This window comes from Rhinolophus sinicus, linkage group LG09 (assembly GCF_036562045.2).
Source record: "Rhinolophus sinicus isolate RSC01 linkage group LG09, ASM3656204v1, whole genome shotgun sequence".
Classification (NCBI taxonomy): Eukaryota; Metazoa; Chordata; class Mammalia; order Chiroptera; family Rhinolophidae; genus Rhinolophus; species Rhinolophus sinicus.
This window is the reverse complement of record NC_133758.1, coordinates 79290728-79317867: the sequence shown is the minus strand read 5'-3', so window position 1 is coordinate 79317867 and position 27140 is coordinate 79290728. Positions and strand designations below refer to the sequence as shown.

The 27140-nt window shown below is 38.4% G+C and overlaps 1 protein-coding gene across 1 annotated transcript in view; it reads right to left on the bottom strand.

The window, feature by feature from the left end:
- Window positions 1–27140, bottom strand: part of GRM3 (glutamate metabotropic receptor 3) — a 216310-nt gene that overhangs the window by 90170 nt on the left and 99000 nt on the right. The window contains exon 2 of the mRNA XM_019749770.2: window positions 2169–2780. Coding sequence (XP_019605329.2) covers window positions 2169–2636 — 468 coding nt within the window. The 5' untranslated portion in view covers window positions 2637–2780. The remainder of the gene's footprint in view (window positions 1–2168; window positions 2781–27140) is intronic.

Below are 27140 nucleotides of genomic sequence, written 5' to 3'. Positions count from 1 at the left end.
CAGGTATAATAGTTACCATTTATTGAATCTGTTAGTTTTTTGGTGAGGCATTTCCCACAAATTCTCTCAATTTATCCTCTCAGCAAGTTTTTAAGATAGAAACTATTTTCCTTATTTTATAGGTAAGCTAGTAACTGCTGGGGTTGGAATTCAAACTCAAGTCTTTCTAGTGGCAAAATCTATACCATTTTCAGTAGAGCATAATAGTTTTCAAGTTTTTAAATTTATATTGTGGAGACAAAAACCATATTAGCATTTGTGACTTTATGGGGATATGGACCAGATAAAACAATAAGCCAGGTCCTTTGATGATTAAGAAATGGCTTCTTCTGTTGTAAACAAGTACAGTATTTTAACAGTCCTCATTCTTTCCCCCTAAAACAATCTGGCCTCTTTTGAGGAGTATATAGGTAATAAAATAGTAAAATTAGGTTAAACATATCTATTTGCCTGGCAGTTTGTTAATTACTTTAGATAAATAGATATTTACACATCTACTGTAGAGTACTATTCACAAAATCCCTTACTAGTGATAATATTGGATATAATATAAATATTTATAAAATGATTCGCATGCATCTAGTGAAATTTTACTGAAAGTATGGCAGATACATATCTTTAATTCTCTCTTTTTAAATAGCAATTTCCATCTCTCCTGATCCAAGTATAGAAATAGTGGCAAAATTAACATGATATGCTTTGAGATGTGTAATATTGTCTATCCATCTAATGAAGTTAAAGGGTGTTTATGAAAAACCAATTATCCTAATTACTCATTATATGAGCATGTGCTCAGAAGAAGGAAATAAATTTGAAATAGCTCATTTAGAACAGCACAGAGCTATATGTAATGTTTTAAATGCCACGAATCTGGGATATAGAAACAAGGTTATTCCAATACAAATAGAGCCAATTTAAGTGGTTTGTGACATATAAATACAGCATGACTGTAATATAGCCTCCTTTAGTGCTTGGAGCTTTGATTACACTAATTTGGTGGGAGGCAAAGTATATGACTCCTAGAATCATGACCTGTTATTGCTGTGACATTAGTGCTCTTATCATAAAAAAAAATATATATATTGAACTTCAAGTAACATCTAGACATCATATGAGATGGTTGAAAGAGCACAAAAGTACAAATGATCTACCTGAATTCTAGTTCCTGTGCTACCTACCAATGGGAGTTTCATGAAACCAATCTTTCTGGGACTTGGGAAAATGAGAAAGCTGAGCTGGGTGATTTCTCAGCTCATTTCCATGTCTAAAATTCTGGGACCCTGTAAGTGAGCGTTGCAAGAGTTCAAAGAATACCAGTATGTTCTTTCTTTCCCTAACAAAATTATGAGAGCCAATTACTAGCTTTTTATCTAATTTAAGTTGTGTACAAAATTGGTCCTTCTTTTTTTGTAGTAATTATCTGGCTTTTCTGAATATATTTTGAGATTTATGCCATGAGAAATTGTTGATAATTTACCTCTGAAAAAAACTATGCTTTAGTATAAATTAGTGTGAAAAAATAGAGTTCAGTGACATTGTACTTTCTTGTGGTTGATGGTATCAATGGCTGAAAATCATTACCATACACCCACATCGTTTGTGATGCAAGTTTGCTGCACTTGTCTTGTGGTCTGGGCATATTTCCCTCCTCCTTGTCTCTGGGCTGAGTCCTGTGAGTTGCTTTGATAAGGGGATGTTAGCAGATGTCACGCTAGCAGAAGCTTGGAAAGGGCCTGTGCAGTTAAGTTTGCATTCTCTTGTACTGCTGCCATCACTCTGAGAAGAATATGCCTGGGCTAGCTCACTGATTCAAGGTGGAGGAACAACCTGGAACAGAGCCACCCCCGCCTGAACCCAGCTTTGATCAGCTCATTCCTACTGATCTTCAGACTTGTTAACTATCATAATAAATCATTTTTGTTTTAAGTCACTGAATTTTGGGGTAGGTTGTGACGCTATATGATATACTACTAAACAATTTTCGTTGATAGAGAACTGTTCTGTTTGCAAACCTATCTATGTTATCAAATACCCATCGAAATGAATAATTATATTTTTAATATTATCTATTGATGAAGTTAATAAGATATTCTTTTTTTTTTGTTGTTCCCCCAACACATAAAACCAAAGAGACACAATGATTTAGCAGTAGCATTGGCCAGTCTTACCTGTATGGAAACGCTGCTGTAGGAGCCGCCAATGACCCCCGCAATGAGCAGTGGGATATTTTCTTGAATGGCGTAGGATCCGTCAGGACACATATACTCAGCTTCATCCACTTTAGTCAAAGATGCCCTGACAAATTCCAGTGATTGCTCTAATGCATAAGTATCCCTTGAGCATGTATCCAAAATGTGAACACCCAACTTCACTCCTGGTAGCAAGTAATTGTCTTTGTTGATTTCATCAATAGCAAACAACATGGCTTCCAGGCGTTGGATCCCTCGGTCTTCATTGATTCTCCCACATTCTTCCGTTCCAGTGCCTTTTTCATTAATAGGAAATAGCCCCCCTAAAACGAGGTCACCTTCTATTTTAATCTCCCTCCTCATAAAGTTATGGTCCTCTAAAGAGAGTAAAAATCCCTTTGAAAACAAAGCTAAGGTAAGAACTTGGAGTCTTGTCAACATCTTCATGAATCCTCTTTCTCTAACTCTAGGAAATATCAATGGATGGAGCCAGTGTTGTATGCTAGTCTTCCTCTCTCATTTCCAAACTGGGTCTTTGGCCTGTCCTTCAAATAAGGGAGGAACAGACTAGCAGAGCCTGTCACCAAATTCCTAGAGAGAGAAAAAAAAAATAGGAGTAAAAATGAAAAAGAAAACAACAGTGATTACATTGATGGTCCCCACTCAGACCTTTGATGGGATAATGACGCAAATTACCATTTACTAAACACACTCTGCACTACTGCACCAGGCACTCTACCACAATATTCTCACCTTTACAACCCACTGTGATGTCGATCTTAGTGGTCCCGGCTCCCAGAAATGGACACTGGCGACTAAAGAGGTAAAGTGACCTGACAAAGTGTTCTTAGAATGTTGGTAGTGTTCAGACTCTGGTTTTTCTAATGCCAAGTTCAGTACCCTCTCTACTGAGTCATTTGCTGAGCAATTGGTAGGGTAACAACTTGGTAATGAGTCTTTATCCCCTCTCTTTCAGGTACCTTTATAACCAATCCCTTTTTATCCATTCTTGCCTTTCCATTTGGAAGCAAAACAAAACACAATTGTGATTCTGTCGCCATTTCTGCCTTCCTACCCCCACATCCTTGTGCTCCCCTCACAGGTGACCTCTTCCAAAGAATTGTCCACAGCATTGTCCTTACTTCTCATTCCAGATGCTCTTAGCCCACTGCAACCAAGATCCTGCCTCCACTGCTCTAGCAAAATGGCTTGGGGAAAAGCTACTACTGATCTACCAGCTTGTAAATTCAATACATCCAGGGTAGTCCTCAAGATTTAATTGAAATCTTGACTGTTTTATACTGATTGCAACTTTCTGGGTTTCTGTTCGCATGCTTTATTTTTGACTGCAGCTCAAATTTCATTGTTGCACACTCCCCACCTCTGCCCCATTCCTGGGCTAGCTCATCCAGGGCTTACAGTTTTACTACCACTTAAATGACTCCTAGGTGAACTGCCTGCTTAACAGCTCTATCCTACACATCCCTCTGTCACGTCAAGGTCTATGTGTCCTAAGTTCTCCCTTATCTCTGTGAATAGATCTTCTCTGTACTCAGGTTCTCGTACCTGAAACCTGCCTGCTAGAACCCTTCTCATTTCACCCTCTCCTATTTTCTTTCAATTAAGCCACTAAGTTCTTTAGAATCTACCTGCTTCATATCTCTCAAATCTGTCTCTTCTCTTCTATCCCCACTGTGCCAGGCTCTTACTATCTCTAACAGGACGTAGCAGTAGATTTCTAGAGAGCTGCTGCCAATATCCAAAGCACCTTTCTGTGAATTAGGAAAAGATAACCTTCCTCAAGTACAAAACTTTAAGTGTTATTATTGTATAACCTTTACAGTATAGATAATGGGGAATGTGCTGGTGGCTGCCTCCTCCAGCCATCCAGCGTTATGCAACTCCTGATGTGGTCTTCACATTTACAGTGCAGTGAGCACTAGTGCTAGGGTTTGCGCAGTAGATTGTTACTTAAGAGTTCCATAAATTGAGCTTGTTTTTACATCATAGCATAGAAAATATGCAACTTTTAGGAATCAGGCAAAGCCCCACTGGGAGGATCATGATTTTGACAGAAGGCTACAGTCTTTCCAGGGATCTTTCCAAAACCCTGGTGTGGAACAGCCTGGTTGCATGCACACAAACCAATGGACTGCTCTACTCCTTGTCACCAGCTTTTTAGTCAGCACATTCACTCTGCTTACTTATCCCCTTTCCTCCTAGGTGAGGTGAGCTTCTATAACATTCAGAGTTATGTGAGAGAAGTGGTGACAGGGGCTCCTGGAGCACTCTCCTGACAGGGTGCCGGTCCATGCCCATGTGTGTGGTTGAGTGTGCCTGTCTGCTCTCCTGCTTTTGTGCATAATTGTGTATTGGTGGGGTTGTGTGAAAGAGGGGGGTCTCCTGGCTGCTCCGCAACTCAATCAGGATGCCTGAAAGCCACACCACCTCCACCTGTGTGCTCTCTGATAAGTTAACAAATGTTAATAATCTGAATAGTGTCCCACTGGAGGAAATTCTCTGTCTAATGTATAATCTTAGCTGCTACTCAGAGTGGCTCATCTCCTTCCAATCTATTTTTGACTTTCCTTTGCCTCTAGTTTACACAGTTGACTTCTTCATGCCCCATGATCTTGTCTCTCGCTAGCTTTCAAGTCTTACTATTTACCATGCCCATCAACTTCATCCCACTTCTGCCTTCAAACCTTGCACTTCAGCCCTATTGAACTATGTTCACTTTAGTGGATGCCAGGACATTACCTCTTGATTCTGCTTCCATTTTTCCCTTGGCCAGGAATGCCCATCTACACCCATTTATCTGGTAACATCTACTTATCATTTAAGACTCAGTAGTCACTACCAGGAAAGGTCAATAATTCTTTGCAATCTTCCTTCTCTAGTGAAATTTTTTACTTCTTGCTTTATATTCCCGCTGTAGCTAGTTCAAGAAATGTTTGCCATTCCTATTACAATTTATATTTGTTTCCTGTCTGCTCATTGGGAATAAATGAAGTGGCATAGCATATAGAATTTTTAATGTTTGAAGAAAGAAACAAAACTTAACAACAACAACAAAAAGGGACAGGAATGAGTCCAACGTTCAACATTTTTGACATTTGTCCTTTCTCGTGTTAGCAGTGCCCTTTAAAACCCAGCTTTCCACATGCGTTCTGTTCCTTTTGCATGGAGCAAGTAACGGCTTGTTTTCTTGAGACGTGCAAGTCCTTTGGGTTTTGTTTTGTTTATTTATTTAGGTGTGAATCTTGGCAATGATGGCAGCAGGCACTGGAATGCTCAGTGTTAACCCAGAGCTTCTCTGGGAGATCTGCCACAAGGCTAATAATAATAGTAATTTTAAAAGTTGATACCGTAGTAGAACTTTTTTTGTTTCATATCAATTTCTCGTTTCTCTTTGATCTTTAGGTACACTTAATTCCCTTTGAAGCAAAATTGCCATTGAAGGCAAAAGACACTGTGATCATTATCATTAATGATAAAGAAGCAGAAATTGCTCTATAAAATAATTGTTTTATGTGCCTAATAAAAAAGAATAGTTAATTCAAAGAAGGTCATCAGCACAGTTTTACCATTACCTATGAAAAAATGTAGGTATCTGTTGAATATGAATTTTGACTACACAAAGAATAAAGATGACCTTATAGTTTATGAAAAAGTTCATTCTCTCTTTGGAAAATGCTCTTAGTCCAAGAAAGCTTTCAAAATGAAACACCATATTACACTAAAGTAATAGTATCTATCAATCTACGTATTTCACAAGTAGGGGCTGTGTTTTATTCATCTCTGTGTTTTCAGGGCCTGGCATAATGTCTTCAATCCAGGAGATATTCAACAAATGTTTCCTGAAGCCATGACATTTATGTTTGCAAATGACTCTTTGCTATTTTATTTGTGGCACAGGAAATGGGAGTTCAAGTAGAGAAATGGATTGTTTTATTTCATTACCTACCTAATCGTCGCAAGTGCTCTTACCCTATTATGCTCTTTCAGGATAGGATTGACAACAGGTAGGACTACAGGAATGACTTTTTATACATGAAGGAGAAAATGCTGCCTTTGTATTTGGAAGTTGCAGCGGAGGTGGGTCCCTATAAAGCAAGGAGAGATGTGTCCCCAAGTTGACCTACGTTTATTTTTTTAAGTTTTCAGTCAGGAGAATACTAAATTAGGCACATGCATATTAGCCTATTTAAAAGCTTTGGAGATGCATTCACTCATCAAATATTTATGGAATACTTACTATGTGTGTGCTAGGCCATGAACTGGATACCCAATTGGAAACAAATGACTATTATCCCTGCTGTCAACATTCGAAATGCTTAGATATTTTTATGTAGATTAATGGAAAAGTACTCATCTGTTTCTACCAACTGTCTCTATTGTTTGTGAAAAATCTTAAAAATAAGTATATCGTGGGTTTCCTTTAACATGGCAATTATTATGAAGTGCTTGACTCAAAAAGCAATCCATTATGTATTACGTATAAGATATACCTTTAGAAATTAGATATACAGATCTTAAAAACAACTTGACTAACAACAATATTATGTAAAATATTTTTCCTTTAAGTCCTCTGACAGAGTCTCTTTAAGTAACATTTAATGTAGTATTAGAGAATTACAAATTAAAAATCAATTAGAGTAATGTTTAAATACACTGTCTTAATATTTTCTTATTTACTGTTTCTTTAAAGCAGAATTTATAATGATTATGACTGTAAGGCCATGTATAATTTAAAAATACTTAGCATTACTTAAAATGAAGCCCTAAGAAACTGAAAAAAAACCACGGAAAATTAAAATTTAACATTGAAAAATAGACAAACATGCTTAATTCAATGCAACTGTTTATCTCTGTGTACCAGTTTATCAGATTGTGGGAAAGGGCACCAACTACTTCTTTTCTGGCTCCTTTCATTATAAATCAGCTAGCAGCACATTCCCCAGATAAACAGGCCCCCTACTGCAACCACATTCATATGCAGCTGGAGAATTGCAGCTCTGCAGTTGCAGTTCTCCATTCAGGGATGATGAGCGATGTGCCAACTATAAACAAGCATGTGTAGCCCTCTCCGCAGGCTACCTGCTCACCAATGTTTTATTAATCCAAGCATTAATGGAATCTCAGAGGTTTGCTGTGAATATAACCCCTAGAATAATATGTGGGCAGGAAGCATTTCTATACTTTGCATATGCTAATATGTATTTTCCTTCATCTCTTGACTTTGCCCAGGGACTTGGTGTCGGAAATAAAATCCAGTTTGACTCAATGAATAAGTAGTTTATCCAAGAGAGATATAATGCCAGAAACCATGCTCACTCTTTCCTGCAAATAAACCTTTAAGTTGCTGAAGGGTTTCTGAGTGTTCAAAGCCTGCACACTCAACTGATCTGGAGAAAACTTAGGGTTAAAGCTAGTATATACAATTTGATTATAAATTTTTCAGCTCTCAGAATTATGGGCAACAAAAGACATGACGTTTTTTCCTTAGACTGCCATTTTCAAATGGGTAAACAGAGACTGCAGCTCTGTTGGCATTTTTAATAGCAGGACGTTATCATTGCACAGTTCTAATTCCTGTACTCTTGCTCGGAAACAATGGGAATTTCATCCAGAAGCCTTTAAGAAATTATTTTGAGTAGCTGACTGTTTCAAATCTAATCATTTTAATCAGATCTAGCTTAAAATTTCTACTCCTTTGTAGCCGTCTATATTCTTCCAGCTGTAAAGGGGTCTCTTCATTTGCTGAATTCCCATGTAGGTTGTTTTATGTTTATCACGATGATCGTATTTTATTTTATACTTATTTGCATAGTTTTTAAAAAATTTAAACTTAATAGTAAAAAACGAAAATGGTTCTTTCTTCCCCATTAGAGTGTAAGCTACTGGATAGGAAGAGAATTGTATGTTCCTTAGACATTGATGTATTGTCTACAATGCCTCACGTATAGTTGTCAAATGTTAGTGAAATTTTGAAATCCAAATAGCAGGTAAGTTTTTCAGAGATTAGTTATGAGATTGGAAAAATAATTTGGAAATTCTGTTAGAGAATGAAGAAGATCACTGAGAAGACCCAGTTTACTCCACATGATGTTATAGTAAGTCAAGATTCAACTTTGACACTAGAGAAATTCAGCCCAAATAGTTCTGACCTTTCCTTTGACTATGAATTGCAGATTTTTAAGGAAAAATTAAAAAGTAAAACTGGAAAAGTTGAGAGCACTTGGAGAAATTAGAAAGGTTAGGATGTACATTATTTTTCTGAGAGAAATTAGAAGGAATGGAAAGCTACACACCAAATAACAGGTTAAGTTCCTTGAAAACATAAATGGCAAGGCAGAAAAGTGGAGGCCAGGCTTCTGTTTAAGATTTCAAGCGAGGGAGGAGAGCTCTGCTTGAAGAAGTTTGAAATCCCACAATGTGTATATAAATGTATATATAAAACTTCAAATAACCGAAATATTAGTTTGAGTGGTGGGAATGAATTATTCAGACCCTTTCTGATGAGCATGTTTTATTCGTAGAGAAGATAAAAGAAGCCCAAGAACCATAGGTCACTTCATTGAAGATGGGGACATGGCTTATTTGGATGATGAAGCCAGAAAGGGATGTTGATAATGCCAAAAGGAGAAATGCTTAATTCACTAGTTGGCCTTGGACCCCCCACCCACCCCCACAAAGTCATATCTCCTATTTCCTTTTTCTTATGAATTTAGAGGAAAGTATTTTTATAAGGTAGGAAAACAGATTTACAATTCTGCTGAACTTTGGTCCTTAAGGTAATTGCTAGTAATTTACTTTTAATCAATAATATTAACTTGGTTGGATCGTTCAATGTAGAATATATGAAAGACGTATTCACTTCCCTTCAAAGTGTATCTTTATTTTTCTAAATGCCAAAGTTCACAGTATTTTTGTGTGTGTGTGTGTGTGTGTGTGTGTGTGTGTGTGTGTTTGTGTGTGTGTGTTGCCATCTCAGCTGTTTTTCACCCTCGAGTTTCCTAACTTCATTACAAAGCCTTGGAACTAGAGTCTCCCCAAACTCCCTGCAGTCTACCTTTGTCTTTTTCCTTTTAGAAGCTGCCAAGTCTAATAGAAGTTACAAGATTGTCAGCATGAACAGAGAGTACAGAAACTGGGATTGTCAAAAGCTTTCCCTCTAGCTCTGGAAAAAATGGTACTGGGGAAGAAATGGAGTAATACTGTTCACAGGAGAACATTTTTACCTGTTGGCAATATGATCCATTAAGTGACTATTATTAATAATGTCCTGTGTGTACACAATGCTTTCTCTTGAATAATATCAAAGTGTTTTGCCCAATGAATTAAGTCTTACTGCCTTCTGGTTAGAAAGACTTACATTATACTAGGGGTGCCAAAAAAATGTATACACGTGACTTGAATTTATCTTTTGTTATCGGTGTATATTGAGTATTACAATTTTGATACAGTTTTTCCTTTCTTAAAATTGTATACATTTTTTTGACACCCTCTGTATATTGCTGAAAAGAGAGAGGGAGAGAGAGAGAGAGAGAGAGAGAGAGAGAAACAAATTGTTCAAAGTAGTAGTGAGAACTAAATATAGAATTAGGATTTAAGAAGACTTTTATCATTATTACCCAATCAAGTCTTACAAAAAAGAACACATACCATACATGTTTCCACAACACTATCCCCATCGCTCCAGTTTTCCTCAGCATGTAAATTGTAAAATGTTTGAAATACCACCATCTTTGCCTAATGCTAAATAAAGTCTTCAGAATATCTCTAGCCAGCTTCTGCTTCTGGCCATGTTATAGGAACTAGTATTGTACTTGCCCTTTTTCTAAAAATAGCTGTAAAACTGGACAAAACTGAAAAGGCAAACTATGGTCCTTGAGAGAGAAAAAAAGAAAAACATAAGGGAGGCCTCATGATTACACTATGAATTCCCCCCACTTTTCTGCCATGAGACGGTGGCAGTCTACTTGATCTTAATAGGCAGAAATTAGAGTTCTTGGGTTCTGAAGTGGGTGCAATTTGTGGGGCAGAGAGCTGCATGGAAATGATGAGCACGAAGGTTAGCCTGGATTTCCCCTTGTAGTTGACTGACTAACATGAATATACAAATTTTCTGAAAATCCTAGCACAATTTTCTATTGGGAAAAAACACATATGTTTATAAGGCAAAGTGAATTCATTCCTGGCTTGATACATATATAGCTTGTGACACACATGACTACCCGGAGTGTGATGTGTCCCTGGCCACAGTGATTGGTTCTGGGATAAGACTGTGACCAAATTATTGTCAACCAGGATTAATTTTGGAACAAGTTTTAGAACTACCAGGAGGAAAGTATCCTCCTTCTGTTAGAGCGCCTTAGAAAAATGGATGTCAGCCTAGAGCTGTTGGCGTTATCTTACCACCATAGGCAAGAACCTTTCTGAGATGCAGAGCAGAGAGACAGAGAAATAGTGAAACCTGACAATAGTATATGTGCTAGTTAATTCAGCTAAAATTTCCCAGGCATCTGAGATAATAAAGTCCTCTTTTTGCCTAAGTCAGTTTGAAATCTGTTTTTTGTCACTTGCCACTAAATGATTCCTGAATAGAACCTCTCCTCTTTTCCCATCTCTTTTCCTTAAAGATACTGAAATTTATTGAGCACCTGCTCTGTGCCAAAAACTGTGATGAATGTTTTACATAGATTATTTTATTTAATGCTGTAACATTCCTCCTACCCAGTTATTGCCTTTCACATGTGCCTGATGCTGTCCTGAATCTCAGACGGCCACAGGACTCCTGGGGATTCCCATCTTATTTATGATGACTTTTCCTAGAAATGCAACTATTCCAAAGTCATTCCTTCCTTCATACTCTTATCAGAATTCCCATTTTCTCAATTATCTTATTATACTTATCATAAATAAAATCATCTGTTATATTAAGCCATCTGTTTTTAGCACATTAATACAAATTAATTTGTCACACATTTATGAGTGGTCGAATTTTAAATGGGCCAAAACATTAGCTTAAGAAGAAGGAAACATTTTTGATCATGACATTTTAGACACCTCAGTGTACAGACAATGAACTATCAGGGACTAATTGATATTCTTCAAGTGATAGCACTATGAATGAACCCCATACTCAAATGGAAACTATTTGTATATATGAGACACTGTGAGACTGTGGGCTTAGAATAATTGCCATTAAATAGACAATTAAATGACATTGATAAGTTATCTCCATGTCTTCTGGTCACTGACATGACTTTAAAACATTTTTTTTCAGTTCTGTTTTGTTAAAAATTGGGGCGAGAGGTAAATTATTGGTGTACTCTAGTTGGCTGGTATGAGCTCTCAAGAGCCATTTATACTAATTTCTTCCCAAGTCTGTTTAGGAACGTCATGTTGATAGCTTCAAATTGGCCACAGAGGGAGTATTTATATTTCAGAAATCAGCAAGCATTAATAACCAGTCCCCTCACAACTCCTGAATATCTAGTTGTTAAACACTGACCAGCATACCACTGATGGTAAATTTAACAGTGTGATCTTAATAATCCATTCCTAGAGAATCACACTGGAAGAGCCTGGGAAAGCAATATAATATAATGCTTTAGGCCAGCGTTTTTCTAATTGCAGATCACACACTATTCGTGTATCATGAATTGTATTGAATTAATGAACTGTAATGAGCAACTTAAAAGGAAATAGAAATGTTTACAATATAATAGAAAATATGAAAACTCTGATCTAAGGCCTGTAATAAGGGTGAATATGACTTTCTAAAACTTTTTGTTGGGACGTATTTTTGTGTATATGAGTGTATGTTTTGGGTTATAGTATAAAACAGTTTCTTAATGAATTGTGGTAAAAACAATTTTTTGAAAGTTTGAAAGTCACTGTTTTATAATGTGGACTCTTTGTTCAAAAAAATGTTTGAATTTACTTCATGACCTTGGCACAATGCCACCTCTTGGTGCCTCATTTCACCTATATGTAAAGTGGAGACAATATTAGTACCTATCTCATGAGGTTGGTTTCAGTATTAAATGCTATAATTAATATATAGCATTAGCTCAATAACTGTTAGCCACTATTCAAATTCTAGGTAGTGAGGATAATTTTCAGTGACTCCATTGAAATTGGGGGGTATTCTGAACTCTCCTTAAAACTACCTATAGTCCAAAGCCACTGTTCCAGGGTTGGAAAACTTGAACTACCTCATCTTTATTTCCGCATGTAGTGAACAGAGCGGCCTGGTGCTACTCCTCCAGCATCCTGCCTTTGTCCTGGCTGATTTTTAGGAACTATGTGATCTTGGGGAATTGCTCACTGTCTGAATGATACAAGGTGGGGCCTAACCTCTAAGGTGTCCAGTAAATTTTGGTGTTTATGGGTTCTAAAGACCATAAAATGCCAGAAGATGGACAGTGATCACTCAAGAAAAAGATGCAAGGTGCTCACAGCAAATTGATTTATTCTGTTTCTCCGGAAAAATATGTTTTCATCCTTGCTCCATTGATTCTCTCCTGTCATACTGAGTTTTATTAGGAGAGGTTTGGGCACCTCTTGTTCTGAGTCATTCTGAACTAGGACATTAACTGACTCCTTTGCCAAGAACAAAATATTTTCTAAGATGCCGCCAGCCAAATTGTCTTCATTTTTATTATCCCAAGGCATTAGGGGCCTCAGCTACAGAGGTTTTGGGCCCTTGTGGCTGTAACAGTTATTAGTTTTTAAATTCCATAGCAACTACTGTACCTGTGCCAGCAAGTCTGGGCTGCCTTCTGCCTTCTTATCCAGTTACTGCTTGCGTTTCTGGGAGAATTGATCTCTGTGTCTTAGTCCACATCCGCATATGGGAAGCGCCTAACATACGAATTACAGCCATAACTTGAGGCATAGATTTTCAACTGACAAGACTAACGTGTCTTGTATATAGCTTGAACCTTTAAACTGTTCTGACTTTATGTTTTAAAAAGACCAAGAATGATACAAAACCCTCGTATAACACAGCCTCAAGGTGTGCTTTCCTTTTTTTGTGTGTCACACCCAAGTTATCAGCATGAAATTATGGCACTCCAATATTACACAAAGGCCTGTTTCTCCAGGCAATAAAGGGAAGACTGTGAGGTACAAACAGAGTGCATACTGTATGAAGTTGCTTATATAAAAGCCCAAACCAAGGACAATTCATCTACGGTGTTGGAAGTCAGGATGGATTTCACTCTTGGAGATGTGGAAAGCTAGTGACTGGAAGGAAGCATGAGAGTACTTCCTAATAACCTGCTTATTGATCTGCATTCCTGTTCCATGGGCGGGGGGCATTTCAGTTTGTGAAAATTCAGCAAGTTGCACAATTATGGTATATGTATTTTTCTGTATGTATGTCATACTTCAGCGAACATTTAACATGAAAAAAAAAACAGGCTAAAGTGAAAAAGAATAGCTAGTGTGGCTGTGTATTTTTTACAATGGTTTTATATGACAAATTGGCCACAGGGGAATTGACATAAACTTGCAAGTGTGGGCTTATTGAAGACACAAACCCTGATGAGAGAATCCCTTAATGCCTGGAGAGAGGCCCTGGTGTAAAATGAGGTGCTTTACCTCATTGTCAGGGAGTGCTGGCCATGCAGAGACCTCCTTGTCATTATAATAAGAAGTCAGCCACTTTGTTTTCCTTCCTGTATCTAAGCAGAAACCAGGAATCGGAGTGTAAATAAATACACCAGTCACACGCATACAGTCTGACAATCAGTACCTGCGACCTAACAGCTCAGGCTGGATGGGATTAGAAAGGTGCAAAGTGAGCTCCAATCGAAGGAGCTGAACTTCAGGCCCATTCTGAAGTGAGGCAATTGCTGCTTTCACAGTTTGAGTTCTGTAAAATGCATGAAATTAATCTTTGGCTTTCTTGTGTTCCAGTGTTCAAGAAATTGTGTTCGATAATTTAAAAAAAATCACTTATTGTATCTATTATGTGCCAGGCCTGCTGGTAGGATCTAAGAGTATAAGGATGGATGTGATAGCATTTCCTGCTAAATACAATTTAAAAAAAATGTTTCTTGGGGCTGTTAACTATAACTAAATAAGAAGTGTAACCCAAGTTCATTTGGCAGAGCACTCCAATGTGACAAACCTGATGAAGAAGTCCAAAAAAACTCCTCCCTCACTGTGGTAATTGTTTGCTTCTACCGTGCAGGTTGGGTAGACCACTATTTCAAGGTAGCATGGACAAACCATTACGGCAGAGTCCCAAGGGCTGCAGATACCACTGCTCTTTCCAGATGTGGTTAATCTTTGAGTGCTACCATTCTACCCTCTGGGATGCCTGGTGCCATTTTGGATAACTGGGAAACTGATGCCCACAGATGGACCCAAGATCAAAACATCAGTAGGTCACAGTCCTCAGAATGTATCTCAGACATCAGCTTCTATTATCGTCCTTATGCTCCGTATTTCTGGTTACAACAGACTCTCATATTTGTAAAGGTCACAAATCCATTGTCTAGAAAGTTGATTTGAATTAACCTACCTATTGCAGTCTTTCAGGTACACATTTTTTCTCTATGCTTAAGCTTTCATCAAATCCTGGTTGTTGTTTTGATCACAGTGCTCCAAATTTGGCTTTCTTTTCTCTGTTCCTACCATTAGATAACATCAGTCTTTTACTGACCTTTGTTTCTGACTGAAGTAGCCTTCTTCTATTTGGACCTTATACACCTTTCTTCCCTTCACTTCCATCTACTCAAGATAAGATACTGCTCTATACTTGTATTCTTTATCTGTAGTCACTTGAACAGATTCAAATATCTCTTGTCACTCTAAATTTAGTCTTAGCCTCACCAGTTTCAATCGCTTTACCCATTCACTTGTTTTTCTCTTCTCTTTTACAGGCCATTTTTTTAGGCTCCTAGAAAACACAAAGATAACACTGTATGTTTTCCCTTTTAATTCTCAACTCAGCATATTTTTCTAAGTCTGAACAAGTTAATTCTTTGGTTAGCTTATGGGACTAGTAAGGTCTACACCATTTGACTTATCCAAGTTGTATTATTCTAGAGAACATTCGTGTTACATGTTTGGCCATAGTCTGTATTGCAAAAGCATGCCATTGGTCATAAAGGAAACTGTGGTACACAAACCTGACAAGCTTTGCACAAACCAGTTATCATAACTAAGCTTGTGAGCACCAGCAGATCTAGGTAGGTTAGTGTGATCTTTGCTTATGCTGGATAATGTGTTGCCAGGCAACACATAGCAGGTATGCAAAACGTATTTGCTGACTCAATAGATATTTTCTCCTTTGTTTTATACTTTGCAGTAAATCCGAGTTTTGTTTCTCACTAGTTCCTTTATTCCTAAATGAAAAAAAAAAATTAACATTTTTGAATTCACATGCAAGTTGGTTTACAAGTACTCATTCCTCCCAAGATTTCTGTTGTAAAAAGATGAGTAAAACTGGCTTAGGGGCAAACTTAAGTACTACTTGCCTAGGACTCTTCAGTTACTCAGTAATGGAGCAGATCTGTCTGATTCTGAATTCTTTGGCCTTTCTTTTGTTATTTCCTGCCTTTGGGAATTATGTCTGAACATTCAGAGGACTCTGAAAGGCTGATAAGTAGAGCATGTAAATCACCTTCAGTGGCTTATCTTTCTAGTGCTTCAATTTCCTTGAAAACATTTGTGTTAAATTTGCTTAAATTCCTATAGTATTTTTGCTTCAAAAATAGTTTGTCTTAAGTCTATATATGTTCCAGTTTAATTTCAAGAGACCCTTTTCTCTAGGCCATGACACATGGAAATGATTCTAACTAGGGAGAGGACCTTTGAACATGAATTTGTCTCCACACCTGACATCCATTAGCTGTCTCATCAGGTTCATCTTTGGGGCCAACTCCACCCACCGCCCAGATGTTTCTTTAATTGTGGTTTTAGTGCAAGACATTTACACCTTGCTGTTTAGCATGCATGTGGAGTAATAACCTTGGGGAATTTCAGAAGCCCTGAACTGCAATTCCTGTGAAATTGTAGGCAAAATTGCCTCAGCAGTGTGGATGCAGAACTAGCCAAGCATCCTCCTCCACCGAATACCAGTGACCCATTTCACAGTAGGAAAGCTGCCACTTTATAGGGCCTGTGGTGGGACACACAGATGTTACCCAAAGGATGGTATTTCACACGACACCCAGAGGAAAACTGAATACCCAAGGGAAAGTAAATTTTTTTAAAAAAAACATTTCTTTATTAGGTAGAAAACTTGTAGTGGGTGTAAGAATTAGACGATGAGCTCTGACTTTTTTTGCTGAGAAACATTACCTTATATTTTAGTTAAAACTGCACAAAGAATGAGCATGTGGATTTCCTTAAATATTAATGATATTCCATAGACTTTACATATAATCCCCTTCTAGAACATCAGCATCTGAGTGTGTTAAATGATGTATGTGTGTTGATTGAAACAAATTCTTAAACATTTGCCCTCTAACACTCTTCTAGAATGTGTTAGTAGAGCCGTGGAGGCTTGACATATGGGATGCCAAGAATAATGACGCTTTGTTTGACATGGGTGAGCGAAAAGGAGAAGAGAAGGGTTCTTTTCGGAGTTTTGAGTTGATTTTATGGCAATCAGTAAACAACAGGACAGGAGCCGAATTCTATGAAAATCTTCACAAACAATACACTAGTTCTGTTGCTCCTTTCTTCAAACAGCCACTATTCTCTGCATCACAATTAAATGTGTATTCTTGTGTTTAAAATCTGAATATTTGTAGAGTATAAAATATTTTAGCAGGAAAGCATTAGTAATCATCCAGTCTGACACTGATGCTCTCAATTTTTATATGAAGGATCAGAGTCCCATGGGGTAAGACGGTTCCTATATTAGAGTCTTGCTTTAAAACTTAGTTTTGGGCTCTTTGGCTTGGATGAACTCTAGTCTGCATGTGACGCACATTTGGCAACATCTGTAGATGTAAGACACTGTGCTTGGTTCTTCAAATATGTGTTCTTCTAGACAGAAATCTGTTACTGTCCCCCAAGTGATTTGGAATTCCTGCTGACATTTTCCTTCCATTAGACAGTATAGCCCCTTCCCGAGGGGACAATTATTTAAAGACTCAGAGATACTGGCATGGGTGAGCCAGGGCAGAAAAAGGCATTCTATTGTTTAATCACAGGGATTGATGGCAGCCAGCTGTAAGGAGACATAAAATGTGTGTTGGCCACATGCTGCTGCTGTGAGAACAATGGTGAAAAAGTGAGAGGTGAAAACAAAAGCAAAATAATAGGTGTATCCACAGGCTGTCTCCTGCCAGGTGAGGGAAAAAAAAGAAAGAGCATTTCCCTGAGGAAGGCAACCACTTTAGTCTACTGAGCTTTTGAAAAAGGAAAAGTTAACCACAGGGCGACAGGAAAAACAACAGTGGAGCGTACCCAACTACAAATGCTAAGTGTTCCCTCACAGGCGTTAGCTGCAGGCTGTGCTGTTTACCGGGCTGTGAAATCACAATTAACAGAGCAAGGGCTTTGTAAGTGAGCTGAGGCTGCCTCAAATTACATCCTGCTATTAGCTGCTTTTAGAACAACTACATCGAACAGCTCCATGCTTATTGGACTGTGATATGGTCTTGAAGAAATCATTAATAAACTCAGTTGATTATAGTTACACTTACTGTGTTGGTCTTTTAGATCTTAACCATTTAGGATGTTTCCCAGTGTGGGATGCAGAAGCAGGAAATGGGTAGAGTTAATGGCAACCAGAGCTGTTGGTACCAAAGTATTCCAAAAGAGCCTTCCTGAGGTTTTCATTTATCTATGTGTATACTTCTGTTGAGATTATACCTGCACTCCATTGAATGTGGTTTAAGCTAAAACTCTTTGATACCTATTAGCGTAGACAAATGAATGGGAGCTCAGAGAATACACCTAACCTATAAGGAGGAAAGAGGCGTTGATGTGTATAGAAGATTAAATATATGAAATATCACAATTGCCCATGTGAAAGTCTTTTTATGAAATAAAATCAGTTCATAGAAAATGTGGCCTAAAATATAAAAAAATAAATCCCCTGTTAATTTTCTTCTCCTAAAATAATGGCTTTGAAATCCTTTTTGGCCCTTAAGATATTAAGGGGTCCATTATCATTTCAGTTTTGATACAAATTAGTGAGGGTTTAGAAGCTGTAATGGAGAGCACATGTTATGGATAAAATGTTTCGTTGAGTGTACTAAAACTTAGTTAAGCTGATGTGGCAGCTAACTTTTCACCACTTGGCTCAAGGGTGCCCTGTCTAAATTTTTCTCATGGTAATTGGATATGTAATGGAATCATGGGCACTTACATGTGGAAGTGAACTTATAAATTCTCTTCCAACTCTGAGGGCCCAGAGCAGTGAGTGGTCTTGTCTACTTTATTAAATCACTTGAAATCAGAGCCAGGACTGGAACTAAGTTTATGACGCTGAAGTCATCTTTGAGCATGTTGTCTGCACTGAAAGGTGTCAATGGTCTCTGCTGTTCTCAATCTGCAAAATCAGTACCGAGTTGACGTTAGAATCTGAAGCCCATATGAGGCACTTGGCTCCTTTAGTTTTTGTCAGGCCAAAGTTGTGTGATGTTTGCCAACCCTATTATTCAAAGAAGCTGATTCCAATTGGTCTGTTTTACCCAAGAATCACTAAAAGTACCACTGGATCTCTGTCCAATATTCTGTTCGAGTAAAGTGATATGAGCCCAGTGAAATCAGTTCTCCCGATCGTGGCGTTAGCGAATGCATCAGGCTAAGAATTTCTGCTGGCTTAGAGCGTGAAATAAAGGTGATGAAGGCCATGGCTGAATTCTAATGAGTTATGTGGCCTTAGAAACGTCTGAGCTTTAGTTTTCCAATCTGTAGTTTAAAGGGATTGAGCTGAATGATCTCTAAGGTACTCTGTAACTTACACATTTTTCTTTTTCCATTCTAATTTCAGTGTTGACAAATATTTCTGAAATTCTAGCAGTCTATTTAACTTAATAGCACTCTCTTTCCCCTCAAACCTTGCATACATTTTTATCGAAGTCATTCAAAACTATATATACTGTTTTTCTATATGTAACTGACCCTCTACTAGTCATATATTTGGCTTGGTTTCCCAGTGGTAGGGATACATTAGGCCCATCCTGCCATTCAGTCTCATTTGTCCACCTCTCTCCCCCAAGGATAGAACACAAATGAATTAGTCATAAAATAAAGATTAGTGAGCCAAGTGAGGAAAACATTAGAAAAATATAGTCAGGAACTCAATACCATTGAAAGACATTTAATGTTTGATGCCTATCTATAAGACGCTTTTTTATTTTTGGCAATGTTGGAAGAAAAGGAAGGGAGGAAAAAAGAAAAAGAAAAATACTTATTAAGGACCTATGTTGTGTTAAGTATGGGACTAGACATGTGCATACAGTTCTAAGTCGGTCCTCTCCAGCATTCATTCATTCATTCAAACTAATATTCATCAGTGCGCTTACACGCCAGGCACTCAAGAAACAGAAATGAATGGGACAGACACAGTCGTTGTCCTCAGGCAGTTCACCTCAACAGGTAGGTGTTTCTCTTCAGCTTGACACAAAAATCATTCTTGGGACTTTGTAAAAGAATAGATTTCTTTTAGAAACTTGAAAAGGTGGCCCTTCTTTTAAAAATACCTCCTAGCCATGAATATCAAAGAAAGTGGGGAAATACGAGGTCTGACAATTAAATTCGTGAACTTTGCTGCAACGATGTTGCTAACCATTTTTTGATATCAGAGGGATTATTCATTATGAATTTGTACCAACTGGACAAACGGTTAACCAAGTTTACTGTTTGCACGTGTTGAAAAGGTTGTGTGAAAAAGTTAGATGAAAACAACCCGAACTTTTCACCAACAATTCATGGCTCTTGCATCACGACAGTGCACTAGCTCACATGGCACTGTCTGTGAGGGAGTTTTTAGCCAGTAAACAAATAGCTGTATTGAAACACCCTCCCTACTCACCTGATCTGGCCCCCAATGACTTCTTTTTCTACACAAATATAAAGGAAATATTGAAAGGAAGACATTTTGATGACATTCAGGACATCGAGGGTAATACGACAACAGCTCTGATGGCCATTCTAGAAAAAGAGTTCCAAAATTGTTTTGAAGGGTGAACAAGGTGCTGGCACCAGTGTGTAGCTTCCCAATGGGAATACTTTGAAGGTGACCATCGTGATATTCAGCAATGAGGTATGTAGCCCTTTTTCTAGGATGCGTTCGCAAACTTAATTGTTGGACTGCGTATACATTTTACTGTAATGATGCTATAGAACATCTTGCCCCAAATTTTCTAATTCCAGAGGTCCTATTTCTTAGTCTTCTGAGTTCTTGTTAAGCAGCTCTGCAGGAAGGCATTCATGTCATGTTAGAATAGTGAGGCTGGTTGACTTTTCCAAAGTCATAGAGGTGGCAGTAAGCCCTTGATCCAAGGTGTCTATAGATGTATGGGAAAGATTTCTGGTTATATTGTTTCGACCTTCTTGGTGGTTTAGTCAAATTTTCTGGTGTCCAAGTTTCCAGGTTTGGAGGTTAGTGTTCCAAATGTAGGCCTGCCTTTCCCAAGGTGGGCTGGCGCTGACATGAGAGAGGCCTCTCTCTCTATCCCAGGGTCAATGCCCTACTCTATCCCTGCAGCCTGCTGTGAATAATTAGATAAAGCATACCACTCACTGCCCTCAGGGGGTTTGGGCACACCTGCCAAGTCAAACACACTTTATCTCAGTCAAGCATTACTTGCCCCTCTGCTGTGGCCAACTGCCCAGACATTTCGCTATTGAACAAAGCCAACTGGAGAAGAAAATGACCTAAATGCCAGCCCTGGGAGAGTTGTGAGATCTGAGGGAAATTTCCATAAGGTAAAATAGGCTAATAAGAAAGCCTGACTTTCTTTCTCCTCATAAATCAGCCTTATCAATCGGCCATGAAATGCCAAGATAGCCAGTGTGCCCAGATTTGGTCACAGCAAAGGGAACCAACAGGGAATTGGTTAGGAGACCTAGCGCTGGGCATGAGGAGTAAAGCAGAGCCCATTTCTGCTTCTGCTCGTCACCATTCTGTATGCTTCCAAGAGTGCTTTCCTTGTATCTCTTGTATGGCACATTACATTCTGTCAATGTGGTAGAGCATCTATCTCTACTCTTGTTCTGGTCCCATGCTGGACTTCCTCAGTAGCATATTCAGCTCCTTATTCACCTGTTCCTGCTCCAGAATGTTGGCACACATAGTAAACATTGCATTGACTCTTACCTCTGAGATGGCAGTGCTTATCCACACCCTCATGTTGCCGATAAGGGAACAGGAGATTAGATTATCTGATGCCCTAGTAGAGACCCATGGCAAGTGGTCTGTTAGGAAATCTGTGTGACTCCTGCTTCTGAGCCTCATGCTTCTGTGGGCAATATTTCCTCTTGGTGGGGAGTTCTTCTTGGTCTCCACTGCAGAGTCAAATCAACAATATAGCCCTCTGCAATTTTTTTCAGGGACCCAGAGTATCTGGGACAGACACCAATATTACATTAAGTTGCTACAGAGGGTATGAGTTTCTGGCACTGCACATCTGCTATTGAACTCCTTAAAGAAAAGCTTTAGCATTCTCTAACTTGGAGCTTGAGTCAGCTTCAGTCACAACCCCATCCTCCTAGTGCGGGGTGTGAGTTGTGCTGCTGGTGAAGCATAGGGGGGCAGTACTTATAACAGGTGGTGGGGGCTTTTGGTAGTGGCCTTCTAGGGAGAAGGGTTAGATTGGGGCACTGCCACTGCCAAGCTCTTCAGGATCTTCTCTCTTTGTGTCTCAGTTTTCTCATCTGTAAGATAATGCTAGTAACACCTACCTCGCAATGTTGTTTGTGAACTTAAATGTGATATGCTCATAGATGTGCTGTGTAAATTATATATAAAACAAAACCCTTACAATGGAATAACTTATTATCATTGTCTTAGCCAGCTTCCTTCTTGAGGAATTACATATAAAAGTGGTTTGGGTCTGACTTGAAAGGAATTAGTACATTATTGTATTTATGAAGGCTTTGGGGGAGATGCTGAACTCTCCCTTCTAGCCTACAGAGATCCTGTCCCCAGACTCTTACTAGGCCTGCAATCCTACTATAGATCTATTCCTTATACCCGTGAGTCTTTTATTATAATGCTATAAATGCCACTGGCAAGAGTGTATCACAAACCTTTTTTTTTCCAATTAATAGAGGACATTTTTAGATGCCCAGGGGTGAATAGATGCTATAAAAGTTCTAAAAACAAATATTGTCAACCTTCTAATTTGCCCTTGTCACAGGGCTGAGGTGGAGTCAGGGTTGCAGATTGAATCTCAGAATAAGAACAACATATGCAGCTTCAAAAGGAAAGAAATATGAGATGTGCACACTGTGTCTGATGGAGAAGAATGAAGGACCGTAAAATCTCTACAAATTCTCGCCACTTAATTACAGTTCTTTTTTGATTTTTCAGAGAATATGCTTTCCTGAGTCATTTAGGTGTGTTTCTGTGTGTGGCTAGGGAGAGGATGCATCACAGATAATGGTCTCATGGGATTTAGTTCCTACCTTTCCACTTTCTCTCAAAAATTCTTATTCCAGACCCAAAGCAGAGATTTTTATTTGAATCATTCTGTTGATTTCATTTTCCATTGCCTGACTATTCCATTAAACCATATGCACAGAGGGACTAGTGCATTATTTATCTTTTCATATAAAACATATAATCTTATAAAATTTTCATCTTCAAAATGAGGAAGGCATGTAACATGACCTAAGGAGAAAGTCCTCACTTTGCAGTTAGACAACCTTGGGTTTTAATCATGGCTCTATGCTTATGAGCTACTTGACTCTGGGCAAGTTGTTTCTTATTTCTGAGCTTCAGTGTCCTCATCTGGAAAGTGGGGTAACAATATTGACCTCTGATTGTTCTTGTGATATTTAAGTAAGAGAATACATTAAAAAATGTCTGGCATATAGTAGTATGCTAAAGGGCTTCCGTTGTTCTTTTATAATTCATAGGTGTAGAAATGGTGAGAGATCACAGAGAAGAAACAGAACTGAGTTATTTAGACCTAGAAATCACTTTCCCTAAAGAGCTTTGTAAAGCTCACCTTGATTCGCAATATAAGAACATGTGTTACTGGGGTGGAATTCAGTAAGAGTCCTTCGCGCTAAATCTTTGCTCAAAACCCCCTTTGTGGCTCAGTTTCCTACCTAAACATGTCTAAACTCTTCTGTCTGATTTTCAAGTTCTTTTATAATCTTGTGTATGTACCTATCCAGCCCAGTTTCTTACTATCCTCCACTATTCTCCTTCATACATCTATTTTGTTTATTGGTATGGCAGATTGTATTTTCCAAATATATTTCTGGTCCCACATGCTCTTCCAGAGATCCTTGCTACTCTGTCCTCAACAGGCAGGACCTATTTCCCCTCCTCTTAAAACTGGGAAGGACTTTGTGACTTCCTTATGAATAGAATAAAGTGGAAGTGCCAGCTGCTGTGTGACCTGGTGACTAGGTTTTAAAAAAGTATTAAGGCTTCCTGCTCTGCTGCTTTCTCTTTCTAAGGATGCTTACCTTTGGAGCCCAACCACCTTGCTGTGAAGAAGCTGAGCGCCCCCATGGAGAGGCCTTGTGTAAGAGTCAAGCTGGAAGCACTTAGCAGACATCCAGTATTATCAACCAACAGATATTTGTGAACAAGTCTTTAGATGATTCCAGCCCCCAGACTTGAACTGCCCCAGATATGATGAGTGGAAGAGAGTTGAGTTGCCTCCACCAAGCTCTGCCTAAATTGCAGATTCGTGAGAAAAACGAATGTTATCATTTTCAGCCATTATGGTTTGGGGTGGTTTGTTACACAACAATAGATAACTGGAACAGCTGGGGAATACTGCTTCCTATTTCCATTTAAAATTTTGAAAGCCATATCTTCTCTGTCCTTTACTTGGAGGACAAATCAATGCTGGGTACACAACATATACGACGAAAAGAATCTTTAGCGATCATCTAATCCAGTAATTTACAAACCATTTCAGAGCTGAATTTTTTTGAAAAGATATATCCTGGGACCTATTTCTTATTATTTTGATGAAAAAGATCGGGGGTGTTGCCCAGAAATATGGTTAAAGCCTTCTAATAAGTATCTAGATTTCGAAGCCACTGATACAGTTTACTCTTCTAACTTTAAAGTTGCAGAAATCGGCCCAGAAGCAGGAATTAGCTTGTCTTGGGTAGCAAAGCGAATAAGCAGAGCTGCAGGTGGAACTCAACTCTTCGGTCTCTCACAATGGCTCATCTTTGAAAACATTTTTCTTCATTGGTAACTCAACATAGTTGGTTAGGCATATTAACTTACTTCCTCCACCACCTGTCCTTCAGAGTAACTCTATAATACATTTTTCTCTGCCCCAGAACACAATCTATTTTTTCAAGTGAGTGAAGTTTTTCCATGCTTTCTCGGGTAGAAAGTACTCAGGAAAATACTGCTGGAGGGGGAAAATAGTGGGATGGGGAAAGTAGAGATGACTCGTTTCCCTTTGCCTGACTGCCAAGGTCAGTCCCCACACACATATGTTTCTTCTTTCATCTGCTTGCAAAGGTTGAATTAGACATGAACTGCACAGGCTGATCTCTACATCTCCAGCTGACATGCTCACAACGTGCTAAAGAATAAAGCACCACAGGGAAAATGGATGAGGTGAAAACCATTTCCGTCACTCTGGGAGGAAGATGACAGATCAATCAAAACAGGTTCTGGGTGAATGAAGACAATGAGTTGCAAGCCCTTGCAAAAGACTTCTTTCTGCTTTGCCAAGTCTTCAGCCAGTTATAGACTGATTTTTGAAATGACCCAACCATTTTTTTTTTATGTGTCTTGCTTCTCCAAAATCAGCTCTCAGCCTGCCTCTGTCATAATTTGACTTTCAGATCTTCAATTATTTTTCACATTGTTCTCATGGACTTTTTAAAAATTTAGTTGGTTTTGGAGTTACAAACTTTCCTCTGTAACTTAATTTTGAATAGGCAGAGAGATTTATCTTTTTATTCTGGTTAGGTCTTATGTTTTTCACTGGCAACAGAGCTTGCATTGAAAAATTTTCTTTTGTCAAAAATTCTTGCTTTTTACATGGATTTGGTTGCTGTTTTTGCATCAAGACAGTACTGCTATGGGATATATTATCTCATCTTCTGCTCCCTAGTCTTAATTTTCCAGGTTAAGAGAACTTGAGTTACCCTAGAAAGAGTTACTCTAAGGGCAAATTACATTTAATTTTTTTCCCCCTCAAAATGGAAGCTGATTGATGAAATGGTCATCAGATCTCATTAACTACCTCTCCAGTTGTTACTCACTTCACAATTGGGAATTTTTCTCCCCCGCACCCACCCACGTTTGGAAAGTTTCTCATTTATATTTGGTTTGCTATTCTTCTCTCCTGATATGTAAATTTGCTCATTTACACTTGGTTTGTTTACATTTTCTTATCCCTGTGGGCATTTTCTTGAGGTTTGTATGTTTTGTTTTTGGTGTTAATTTGAACTTTTAATAATAATAGCTAATATTTTTAAATACTTACAATTGTGTCAGGCACATTTATGAATGCAAGCATTATTTTGTTTAATTCTCACAATATCCTAGTGAACCAGATATTATTATTATTATTCCTGTTTTGGAGATGAAGAGACTGAACAAAGAAATGAGGATATGCACATTGCTAAAAAACACAAAACTGGTAGAAGGGCTTAACAATTTACTATTGTGCTCTAGGTAATAAATTGACTTTTCCTATCTTCTGTATGCACTTTTGGCTCTGCTTTTACCTTAGTTAAGGTTCAAAAGATGCAGTGAGGTTGCCTTATTCCATAGTTGTTAGAATCACCTGGAGGGCTTGTTAAAACACAAATTGCTAGGTTCTACCCACAGAGTTTCTATTTAAGGAGGAGTGGGCTTGAGAATTTGCATTTTCAACAAGTTCTCCCATCTTGTGGATGCTGCTGGTCTGGGACAGGTCTTTGAGATCCACTGGTTTAGTTCATTGCCTCCAGGTAAAGTTAAGACCTTTCTACTTATCAAATTCCATCCAAATGTGGCAAGCTAGTATATAATATCAATTAATTAAGGAATCCTTCTATTTGTGCTTTCTAGAAACAGAATTATGCATGATTCATAATTTTTCTTTTATCTCTCTCAAGACTGTGGTGGTGTCATCTTCAGATTAAAGCTGTTTCTTCCAGTTTAAGTGATGCTTTTGGCTGAATGGGCCACAGATGGCATGAAGTCAGAGACTTGGAAGATTGATTCTTCCATGTCTGTTGTTGGGCACACCAATCAAAAGACCATCACTTCAAGGGACGTGTCTAATCCTAATGGTTCAAGAACTGCAGGCTGCTGCTCTATAGGCTGAGCCGTTTTCTAGCTCTTTCATTATGGCCCGTAGTACGGCAGACGCTTATGGGTAGGTTGGGTCTAATTTTACTAAGAGGTGATAATTTGCTGAAGCCTTTCTATTTATTATTTTCAGTTCATTGACTATTCTCATTGTTGGCAGTTTTTATCAGAGACAGTTATTCTTAGTTCATGGTTACATTTAGTCTGTTGGTAGAACCTTTAATTGAGGTGAATTATTGATTTATTATGTGAAGTGCTTATGAAAGATATGAGAGGACCAGGAAGATTAGAGGATTCTGGGATTTCCAACTACATGGTGTAAGGGTAGGAAGAGCAACATTAGTGTAAGCGGTAGGCAACAATGCCCAAAGGGCATGTCAGAGGGAAAAGGCCCAGATGTGCTTCCTTGGGGAACATTACTGCCCTTCACCTACAGCTCCACCATCTGATAAGTGTGGGGTAAGTAATCGATGATATGATTTAAACTATTGGTGCATTTTGTAACT